The 11,846-nt window shown below is 46.4% G+C and overlaps 1 protein-coding gene across 1 annotated transcript; it reads right to left on the bottom strand.

The window, feature by feature from the left end:
• Positions 1-2,366: 2,366 nt before the first annotated feature.
• On the bottom strand, positions 2,367-11,779 carry PES1 (pescadillo ribosomal biogenesis factor 1). Its single transcript, XM_060785316.2, has 15 exons — positions 11,679-11,779; positions 11,391-11,470; positions 8,234-8,387; positions 7,984-8,093; positions 6,450-6,621; positions 6,241-6,330; positions 5,072-5,188; positions 4,879-4,956; positions 4,317-4,409; positions 4,057-4,187; positions 3,710-3,835; positions 3,375-3,559; positions 3,136-3,266; positions 2,687-2,854; positions 2,367-2,544 (listed from the first exon to the last, which is right to left on the bottom strand). The coding sequence occupies exons 1-15, from the start codon at positions 11,700-11,702 to the stop codon at positions 2,458-2,460; spliced, it is 1,746 nt and encodes a 581-aa protein (XP_060641299.2). The 5' UTR covers positions 11,703-11,779; the 3' UTR covers positions 2,367-2,457.
• Positions 11,780-11,846: the final 67 nt, after the last annotated feature.

Below are 11,846 nucleotides of genomic sequence, written 5' to 3'. Positions count from 1 at the left end.
TGAGAGAATTGGCCATCTGCAAGGACGCTGCCCAGGGGATGTCCGGATGTTTTACCATCCTTGTGGGAGGCTTCTCTCATGTCCCTGCATGGGGAGCTGGAGCTGACAGAGGGAGCTCATCCACACTCTCCCCGGATTTGAACCTCTGACCTGTTGGGTCTTCAGTCCTGCACCACCAGAGGCTACCATATAGGAGTGAGATGTATATATGTATAATCTAGGTTGAGAAGAAAAAAATGAAACCATCTGATTTTCAAACTAATATCGGGTGGTATTGAGAATGTGGATTCTCGGTGAAAATATATATAAACATGTTATATAGTTAATTCTTGATTGAAATGTTATATATATTTACACACACACACACACATTTTCAATATTTCCATTAAGAATTAACTATGTAATATATATTTTATAATTCATCCTTGATGGAAATATTATTGGAAATGTGTATGTGTGTGCATATATACACACATTATTTCATAGTTCATTTTCAAATATTGCTGGAAATGTGTGTGTGCATGTATGTGTGTGTGTATATATATATATTTCATCCTTGATGGAAATATTGTGTGTGTGAGTGTATGAATGTATGTATGTGTGAGTATACACACACACACACACATACATATATTCATTCATTCTCAATGGAAATATTGTTGGAAATGTGCGTGTGTATATATATTTCATCCATGATGGAAATATTATTGTGTGTGTGTGTGTATACACACACACACACACACACATTCTCAGTGGAAATATTGTTGGAAATGTGTATGTATATCGTGAAAATATTGTTGGAAATGTATATACACAGCAAGTTGTAAAGGCCATAATCCATGAAAATATGAATTGTAAACACATTGCTGGAAGCCCTAAGTTTTGAGTTTAATAAAAGAGTAAACAATAATTGGAAGATGTATCGTCGAAGGCTTTCATGGCTGGAAACACTAGGTTCTTGTGGGTTTTTTCGGGCTATATGGCCATGTTCTAGAGGCATTTTTCCTGATGTTTCGCCTGCATCTATGGCAAGCATCCTCAGAGGTAGTGAGGTCTGTTGGAAATAGGAAAATGGGTTTATATATCTGTGGAATGACTGGGGTGGGGCAAAGAGCTCTTCTCTGCTGAAGCTAGGTGTGAATGTTTCAACTGACCACCTTCATTAGCATTTGAAGTCCTGGCTGAGCCTGGGAAAATGTTTTGTTGAGAGGTGTTAAGATGTGCCTGGTTGTTTCCTCTCTGCTGTTTTGCTGTTGTAATTTTAGAGTTTTTTTAATACTGGTAGCCAGATTTTGTTCATTTTCATGGTCTCCTCCTTTCTGTTGAAATTGTCCACATGCTTGTGGATTTCAATGGCTTCTCTGTGTAGTCTGGCATGGTGGTTGTTGGAGTGGTCCAGCATTTCTGTGTTCTCAAATAATATGCTGTGTCCAGGCCGGTTCATCAGGTGCTCGGCTATGGCTGACTTCTCTGGTTGAAGTAGTTTGCAGTGCCTTTCATGTTCCTTGATTCGTGTTTGGGCGCTGCGTTTGGTGGTCCCTATGTAGACTTGTCCACAGCTGCATGGTATATATGGACATGAAAGGCACTGCAGACTACTTCAACCAGAGAAGTCAGCCATAGCAGAGCACCTGATGAACCAGCCTGGACACAGCATATTATTTGAGAACACAGAAATGCTGGACCACTCCAACAACCACCATGTCAGACTACACAGAGAAGCCATTGAAATCCACAAGCATGTGGACAATTTCAACAGAAAGGAGGAGACCATGAAAATGAACAAAATCTGGCTACCATTATTAAAAAAAACTCTAAAATTACAACAGCAAAACAGCAGAGAGGAAACAACCAGGCACATCTTAACACCTCTCAACAAAACATTTTCCCAGGCTCAGCCAGGACTTCAAATGCTAATGAAGGTGGTCAGTTGAAACATTCACACCTAGCTTCAGCAGAGAAGAGCTCTGTGCCCCACCCCAGCCATTCCACAGATATATAAACCCATTTTCCTATTTCCAACAGACCTCACTACCTCTGAGGATGCTTGCCATAGATGCAGGCGAAACGTCAGGAAAAATGCCTCTAGAACATGGCCATATAGCCTGAAAAAACCCACAAGAACCTAATAATTGGAAGATTTACAGCTGCAATTCAAAGGCAACAATGGCTCAACGTCAAGGTGCTGTTCAGGGGGGAGGAATCAAAATGCAGGGAAGGAGGGGTGCAAACCAACGTAAACACCTTTCGTCTTCTCAAAATGACTGTTCTGTGGATCGGCTTGTCCAAGCAGAGGCCTTTGAACTAGAAGTATTTCCAAAGCAGGGCTCCCGTTTGGAGGCCGCGGAAGGGGTGGAAGATGAGGAGAGACCCACAGGTGCCAATGGGCCCTGCTCTAAGTCGCAAAGGTCCATCTGGCAGGGACAATCAGGGATGGACTCCTAGGGGAGGCCTGTGTTACTCCCGCCGCGCCTTCTTGCCCTTCTTCTTCTCCGATTTGATGGCCGCGTCGTGCGCTTTCCGCTTCTCAGACAGTTTTTTGACCTGATGGCAAGAGAGAGAGACATGAACTGATGCCATAAACCCCACCACAACCACCAAAAGAAAACTCTTTGGCACATATATGCTTTTCAGCTTGTGACTGGTCAAGTGGGTTCTGTGCTTCCCCTGGCTGTGGCCCTCCTACCTCTCGGATCTTGCGCTTCTTTCCAAACATGATCTTCTGGTAGAGGTACTTTTCCCGCTTCTTCATCATCATGATGGCCAAGCGCTTCTCTTCGCTCTGCTCCTCCTGGGCCAGGCGCTCCTTGTCCTCCTTCAACACCTTCCCGGCCGTCACCTTCACTGGGAGGCTCTGGGGAAGGAAAAAAGAGGGATCCCAGAATCCAAAGGCTTGGAAGGGACCCTCAGAGGCCATCCACTCTAACCCCCTTTCTGCTAGGCTGTTGAACTGCTTTTTTGCAGTCAGGAAGTTTTTCTAACGTTCAGGTGGAACCCATCAGCTCAAAAGGAAAAATGAAACCCCATTTGAAAAAATCTCTTGACGATGAACAGAAGAGGGCTGGGTTTCAATGCATGGAGGTCTCCGACACCATCTCACTGAGATGACACATTTTCCAACTTTCCCCCCATTACCTTGCTCTGGGACCTCTGTGCTTCCATCTTTTTCAGCCGGCCTTCATCTTCTTTCTCAGAATCATCCTCCTCCTCGCTCTCGGTGGCACCTTCTCCTTCCTCCTCTTCCTCTCCTGACTCGCTCTCTTCTCCTGCAAAGAGAAAAAAGCAGAACTGCCATCCCAGAGCAGCACAGCACTCTTGTAGAACTTGCCAGAGAAAAGCCCTCTCAGCTTAAGGATGGAAAAGGAGCAAATTACCTGGACCATTGCCCTGCTGCAAGGCCAAGAGCTTCAGCTTCTCAGGTGGGATGTAGTCACCCTCTTTCTCGGAGACGAACGGGGAGAGGTGAGGCGGCAGGGCCACGCCGGGGAAGTAGTTGCCCACTGGAAGACACAGTTTGGCGTTGACCGAGTCGAAGACCCATTGGGGCTGGAGGTAGCACCTGGAGGAGGGGGTGGGAGAGAAAGGCAGCCAATGGCAGCAAGGAAAACACCCTCGTCGCGCAAATGGACTCTTCTTCACTCAAAGCTTTTCACTGGATGCTGGAGGAAGGAGTTGGGAGGGATTCTAGCTGGCAAAGAATGGTCCCTACCTGCCAATCACTTGCTGCTCCAAACCAGGCCGGTCAACAATTTGGTGGGTGATCTTGGGATCAGTCACATCATAGGTGGCTCCAATGCAGACGGATCGATCCCAGGACACTTCTCCCCCAAAGCACCTGCCGAAGGAGACCATAAGGGACCCAAAAACACATTTCGGGGGGAAGGGGGGATTCAGAGAGGAGTAACACCAACGGAAGAAGGGAGCATTGACTTGAACAGAGACGCAAAAAGCAACAGAGCAGTCAACACTCCACCCCACCCCTTTGTCTCATAAGCGGAGCTTGGAAGGAGGAGTCTATCAGGATCCCACAAAGGAAGTCTTCCCATCTCAACGTACCGGATGATGAACGCCAGTGGCTCCCGGGGCACCTCCCGATTGAGGAAGAAGCGAAGCCCCTCAAAGAGTTTTCTCTGCTTCTCCAGGGCCTCCTGCTCCTTCTTCCGGGCATCTTCTTCTTCAGCGCTTTCCTGCAGTACGAGAAACGGATAGGAAGCAGGGGAAGGTGGCAGCGAGGGTCAGGAGCCCATCTCCCCCCTTGCAAGCCCTCAAGGAATTGCTTTCCTCTCAAAATGGCAACACATGGAGGTGACACTCACTCCTTCCACGGGGAATTCGTCCACTTCGGCCTCCTCCTCCTCTGGGCTAGGGGCGACCGTTCGAGCCAAGCTAGCACTCAAGGCAGACAGTTTCTGGAAAGGGAGAAAACAGGTCGGCAATGAACACAGATGTGAGGAGACTGGGCCTGGGAAGTCAAATAAAGATAGGCAGGCCTGTGAATTCCAAGATCCAACTGGGGATCCTGGGACTTGGCGGTCCCAGGTTTTGAGAGAGCACTGGTTTGAGAAAAGCTGGACTCCAGGGAAACAGAAGAAGGAGACCATTTGGGGCAGACTCAGGGGGGATCATTTTATGGAATTTATTTTATTTCATGTTTCATCTTGATTGTTGTTTGTTTGTTTTTGGCATTGAATGTTTGCCATTTTTGTTATTCTTTGGAAACCACCCTGAGTCACTTTGGAGAGAGAGGGCGGGTTTTTGTTGTTATTATTATCAATCTTGATCTGGGAAAAGGTCTTTTTTTGGGGGGGGGGGGGTTCTGCCCAGAATGCTATAGTCTAAGAAAGGTAACTCTCCCTAGCAGAATCCTGGCACACACACCTCCAAATAGCTCTCTGAGACCAAAGCATACAACTCCTCTTGCTCCGGCTTCTGTTCAACTAAAGGTGAGCCTTCAATCTGAAAGACAGATGATTATAAATTATTATTATTATTATTATTATTATTATTATTATTATTATTTCCCAACCCAGAAAAAGTTGGACTCCCCTAAAGCCCCCCTTCCTTCACTGACTTTTGGGGGGTAATGCAGGTTGAGGGACTGGTAGAGGCGGAAGTTGACAAAGCCCAGGAGGGTGGTGTAGAACTCTGTGAAGGTGGCCATCACTCGGTAATCCACGTCGGTTGGATGCTGCAACGAGGCAGGGAAAGCACAACTGTTTCATGAGCATTCAACACATTTGTATGATGGAACCCATCAATGCTGCCAACAATTCAAGAAGAGACACGTTCCCCATACTAAGGTAATGGTTTTCCCCTGACATTAAGTCCAGTCGTGTCCAACTCTGGGGGTTGGTGCTCATCTCCATTTCTAAGCCGAAGAGCTGGCGTTGTCAGTAGACACCTCCAATGTCACGTGGCCGGCATGACTGCATGGAGCGTCATTACTTTCCTGCTGGAGTGGTACCGATTGATCTACTCACATTTGCATGTTTTTAAACTGCTAGGTTGGCAGAAGCTGGGGCTAACAGCAGGAGCTTATGACACTTCCCGGATTTGAACCTATGAGCTTTTGGTTAACAAGTTCAGTAGCTCAGCAGTTTAACCCACTGAGCCAACGGGGGCTCCTTTCCCCATACTTGGGGCATAAGTCAGCCTCCTTTGTAAGTTGTTGCCGCAAAGCTCTGGACTTTTTTCAAACAAGCCACTCACCCATCTAGGTTTGGCGATTGAAGCCCACAAAGAATTGGGACAGTGGAGCTCAATCAAAGAAACCAATAACATTCTACATCCTGACACTTTTATGATTCTAGAATTAAGAGCAGAGTTGATAGGAACACTCTGGCCCTGGAGTCTCCATGACTATAATCAAAGCTCAGCAATGAGGGCCTTCCATGACTTCTTCAATGTGGATTTCTCCCCTGAAAGTGCATTATTACCACTCGTGTTCTGTGTTGAATCTTTTTGTACTGTGCATTGTAATACATATATTTCACAGAAGTACATTTTAATCTGTGCATTTTTGCACAATGTTTTAAGACGATGTATTGTGCCCAACATCGAGCCTTGAGGAGAGGCAAATAAGAAATAAAATGATTATTCTGATTATTTTCATGGCTCTGAATTGGAAGAGGGAGCAGGCACCAATTGCAGAGAGAAGGGCAGATGCTGCCCAATCCAAAGTGCAATATGAGGGCAGGAAACAGAGTTTGAAAAAAGTACATGAAACCCAAAGAGACTCACGTTGTGGGAAAAGGCATACGGAGTGATCCAGGTGACCAGCTGCCCCATTACCTCTGCCTGGTAGTAGATGCCCTTAATGGACAGGAAGACCTGGAAAAGAGCACACACAGTAAGGGAGACCCCCTCTGCGCCCGTTGGCCAGCGAGGCATGGCTCTCATGCCATCCAATCGGCAGGTCTCCTAAGAGCACGGATCAAGCTGTTGCTCACTTTGCGCAGGGCGCGGGAAGCGACCACGTAGTTGAGGAATTCCACGGTCAACCGGCGGCAGAGCTGGATGGTCTGGACATGACACTTGCCGGTGCGGGGAAAGGTGGCAAAGAGGAAGCACATGGAAAGGGCATCATCCAGGTCGCGCAGGGCGTCAATGAAGGTCGGGTACCTGATGCCACAAAGAGGAAAGGAAGCATGACAAAATCATAACAACAGCAGCAATAATATTTGATACCTGCCTCTCAAGATCTATACATCTAACTATCTATCTAAAGTGAAAATATGTTTGTATCTGTCGGCTTGTATGCATTTTCCAAGATGGCTTCCACATTCAGAGACCAACTTTAAGTAATGGCAGGGTTGTTTTGTTTTTTTTTGGGGGGGGGGGGGGTTGACCCAGGATGATGGGAGTGGTCGTTTCCCCCTGCATCTGAAGGCTACTCTGAACCCCACCAACAATGGATTTGGACCAAACCTGGCACACACATCTGTAAGGACCAACTGAAAATGCTGGCGAAGTTTGGGGGAAATGGACCAGATTTGACGGGAGATGTAGTCCATCCACCTCCACATCCACAGTCCCATGTGTCCAGAGAGCCATGTGCATTTCTAATGGGATCATTCATAAAATCCCAAACCAGACAGTGACTATTTATTTATTTGCGACATTTCTACCCTGCCTTTCTTACCCTGGAGGGGACTCAAGGCAGCTTTACATATAGGCAACAATTCGATGCCATAAAACACCATGTACGCTTAAATAAATGTTAAAATAGAATTTAAAAGTACATTAAAACAATTAGAACATTTAAAAACAATACATAAATTACTACTGCTAATTTTTGAAATGATGACCTTCTTCAAGCCTTCTCTAGTAATATGTTCAGCAGTTCAGCTGTTTAGCAGTTCAATGACTGAAAAGTTTTGTACCTGTATATGCTCAACACATGAAGGTTGTGAGTAAATCAAATATGTTATTTTTATCAAAGTCTGCTTCATTTTGTCTCTTGAGTGCATGATATAAACAAGTTGTTTTATGGGAGAATCCATATATATTTGGGCACCGAAAAACACTTCTAAAGCTCTGCTGTTTTTATGCACTGGCAAATCTCTGTTTTCCTAACAGATCAGAGATAACAGGTTATTCAGTCTGACAACTGAAACCATTGCTGTGCATAATTATATCTGCATACCGCAAGAGAAGATTCTACTCTAAAGGGTGTTTGGCTCTTCTCTGAAAGGTCATGCTTTTGCTAAAAAGTTATTATAGTCAAATGATGTTTTCCAAAAGGTTATGAATGCCATTTTCTAATAAATAGTGTTACAAAAGACCTAACCCAGGCATCGCCGGGTGGCTAAGCTAGCATATAGAAGACATAAGTTTCAACGACTCTTCTTGCCCTATTGCTACACTAAGAAAAGATCTACACATGAGTTCAGATCACACATGCCAACCATGACACCATGCTAGAGCTTCTAAACTCCAGGCCCTTGCTCTTTGGACCCTAACTGGCTCTGATGCGACATTTACCTCTCCTTGACAATGTGGTCCAACTTATAGCCAGGCTTGTTGTCTCTCAGCCGCTGAACGGCATTCCACTCGCTCTTCCCATAGGCTTTGCGCAGCTTCCGAACAAACACCTGCAGGAGGGAGAGGCATTGGAGACTCATCCTGCTTTCAGCAACTGCCTAACACCCATGTAGTATCCCCCAAAAGCAAGCATAGGACAAGGTCCCAAGAGCAAGGGTGTCTAAGAGAGGAGCGGGGGCACAGAGCAGACCTTATACTCCCGGAACTTGTGGACGATGGGCTCGTGGAGAAGGAACTTGATGTCCTTGATGAGGTAGAAGGTCCGGGGTGCCGTGGAGCCTTTGTTGACTTTCTTCTTGTGCTTGGGCTCGTGTGGGTAGATGCCCTTCAGGATGCAGAGGCGCCTGGGAAAGGAAAGGGCCACTATTCAAGAGGGCATCTCCACTGCTGAACAAATGCAGTTTGACACCACTTTAGCAGCTGCGGAACCCTAGGAGTTGTAGTCAGACAAGGCCTCGCACCTTCTCTCCCCAAAGGGGCCAAACGACAACAACTAGGATCCCATAACAGGAAGCCAGGGCAGTTCATGCACAGCTGTCCCTCCACATCAGTGCTTTGGACTTTGGTGGGTTTGATTACCAGTGTTCACTCGAGGTCCTCCAAAGAGCCCCTCTCTAGGGATCCCTGGGTACTCTAGAGTGACTCTATGGCCAGCTTCCTCCAGTCATGTGAGAGATTTCTAGTGATAACCCCCCCCTCCCCGGCTTTCTAGGTTCTTTAGTGAGATTCTATAGTTAGCTTCCTCCAATAATTGCTGGATAACCCATCTCTAGGAATCTATGGCTCCTCTAGTGTGATTCTATGGTCATCATTCTCATTTATTATTAATATATTAAAATAATAATAATAATGAATATTATTATCTGGCATGAACCCGAGGAAGATGGGTATAGAGTCATACTAGAGGACCAAGAAATTCCTAGGGAGGCATCCTCTATAGCAATCTAGATCCTCCTGCAATAATAATACATAAAACCCCTCTCTAGGAATCTCTAGGTCCTTTACTGTGACTCTATGTCCATCTTCCTCCAATAATTGCTGGAGGCCATAGATATCTACAGGGAACGCCTCTCGGGGGATCTCTGGGTCCTCTAGGGTCCTTGTATTATTTTATTACTTATTTATTTTTATCCTGCTTTTCTCCCATGGGTGGGATTCAAAGTGGCATACAATGGTTAAAATCAACAAAAAAGAACAGCATCATAAACTAAATTAAACAGAAACCAACTGCACATTACATAAACCATATAAAACAAGCTTAATAAATACGACATGTACCATTAAAACTTTCCTGGGCCTCAGGCCACTGAGGTTATCTATCAAAACATTATACTAAAGATCCTAAAAGCTCCGCTTCTTTAGACCATGTAAACATTGCTAAGTCAGAAATAGCATTCAGTGATATGTCTTACCTACAGCTGTCTGGTCATTTCCTGTTATAGGGTATTGGGAAAGGCCTGATTCCACAAAAAGGTTTTAACTTGTGAGTGAAAGGCCAGCAAGGAGGGGGCCAATTACACTTTTCTGGGAAGGGTCATCCAGAGCTGCGGGGCCACCACCAAAAAGGCCCTCTCTCTTGTTCCCACAAATCACACTTGTGACGGTGGTGGGACTGAGAGAAGAGCCTCTCCTGATGATGTCTGGGCTTGTGTGGGGTGGTAGGAGGAGATAAAGTCCCTCAAGTAGGCTGGGCCCAAACCGTTTAAGGCAGTGGTTCTCAACCTTCCTAATGTGGCGCCCCCCTTAATACAGTTCCTCATGTTGTGGTGACCCCTAACCATAACATTATTTTCATTGCCACTTCATAACTGTAATTTTGCTACAGTTATGAATCGCAACGTAAATATCTGATATGAGGGATGTATTTTCATTCACTGGACCAAATTGGGCACAAATACCCCATACGCCCAAATTTGAATACTGGTGGCATTGGAGAGGGGGATTGATTTTGTCATTTGGGAGTTGTAGTTGCTGGGATTTATAGTTCACAATATGATCAAAGAGCATTCTGGATCCCACCAACGATGGAATTGGGCCAAACTTGGCACACAGAACACCCACGACCAACAGAAAATACTGGAAGGGTTTGGTGGGCATTGACCTTGAGTTTCGGAGCTGTCGTTCACCTACATCCAGAGAGCACCGTCGACTCGGCAAAAGTATGATAGCTGGGACCCAATGCTGGTTGCACAACACAGGTCAGAATTAGAGAAGGGAAGATGTGGGCAATATGGCGGATTCATTCTCAGCTATTGGTAGCTGCCATTTTTAAAGCATTCTTCACTTTCACTCAAACTTAACTGAATTACATGCCCAAATGTAAATACCGGTGGAGTTTGGAGGGAAATAGACCTTGACATTTGGGAGTTGTGGTTTCTGGGATTTATAGTTCACCTACAATCAATGGGCATTCTGAACCTCACCGATGGTAGAATTGGGCCAAACTTTCCACACAGAACCCCCATGACCAACAGAAAATACTGTGTTTTATGATGGTCTTTGGTGACCCGTTTGACACCCCCTCCCGACCCCCCCAGGGGTCCCAACCCCCAGGTTGAGAAACACTGCTCTGCTCCCAACTTAAGAATGGGAAAAGTAATGTTGGTGGACAGGAAATGAGAACCATCAAAGTTATTAAGATCTTCCGGAGGGGCCCTGCTCTCGGTCCCACCTCCTTCGCAATCGCGTCTGGTGGGAACGAGAGACAGGGCCTTCTCGGTGGTGGTTCCCTGGCTTTGGAACTCCCTCCCACTAGAGATTAGATCTGCTCCCTCCCTCCTGACTTTCAGGAAACTAATAAAGACCTGGCTGTGGAACATGGCTTTCGAGGACTGATACCATAACCTTCATCCACATGGAAGGAGGAGGATGAACATACAATCACTATGACTGTGATTGTATGACGATTTGGCTTGGGTAGTGAGATGATGATGTTTTACTGTACTGTAATGTTGATGTACCTTGTTTTTGTATATTATTGTAATTTGCATATATGCTGCAAACCGGCCTGAGTCCCTCGTAGAGGTGAGAAGACCGATATAGAAAACTTCTAAATAAATAAATAATAATAATAATTTAAAGATGGGCTTAAAGCCAACCTTAAAACTGTGGCATAGACATCGAGAACTGAGAAGCCCTTGAGCACTCTCACTAGAGGTCAGCTGTGACCAGCAGTGCTGCTGGTGTAGGTCTTTATAGGCTAAAGCCCAGCACCTTGAGTTGCGCCCAGAAACAACCTGGAAGCCAGGGAGCCCCTCTTTGGCCTTTCTCGGTCCTCTTGTGCGCTTCTACGAGCACCGAGTGATGCCGGAGGTCCTCAAGATTGCCTAGAAAGGGCCTCCCCTTACCTGAAGTCCGGAAGACTGAGTTGGAGTTTCTTCCGGGCCTTGTTCCGCGTGATGTAGTTGGTGGCCGAGCCCCGCTCATACTTCCGAAGGGGGAGAAAAGAGGAAAGAGCAGGCATGACTCTGGTTGAGGAGAGCACCCACCTGAGGAAGCCAGAGCCGCCCCCAGTCTAGACATGCCCTCCCCCCCCCCCCCCGGAGTTAGGAACTGAGGGAATTAAAGTCCAAAACACCCCGAGGGCCCAAGCTGGCCCATGCCTGCCCCAGTCCCTCCGCGGCCCAGCCTTTTACCTTCTTCTTCTCTAGGCCGCCCATCTTGCCTCTGATTCCCACGTGCCACTCAGCCCAGCAAGCCCCGCCCACTCACCTCAGGCTCTCAGGACCCCTGGGTGTCTTCTGTGATGCCTGAATCAAACCCACTCCGACCCCTTCCCCAGAGACCTCGGAAGAAGGGAGAAG

The sequence above is a fragment of the Anolis sagrei genome, chromosome X (assembly GCF_037176765.1).
Source record: "Anolis sagrei isolate rAnoSag1 chromosome X, rAnoSag1.mat, whole genome shotgun sequence".
In the NCBI taxonomy this organism is placed as follows: Eukaryota; Metazoa; Chordata; class Lepidosauria; order Squamata; family Dactyloidae; genus Anolis; species Anolis sagrei.
The sequence above is the reverse complement of the archived record's forward strand: the minus strand, read 5'-3'. Positions and strand labels throughout refer to the sequence as shown.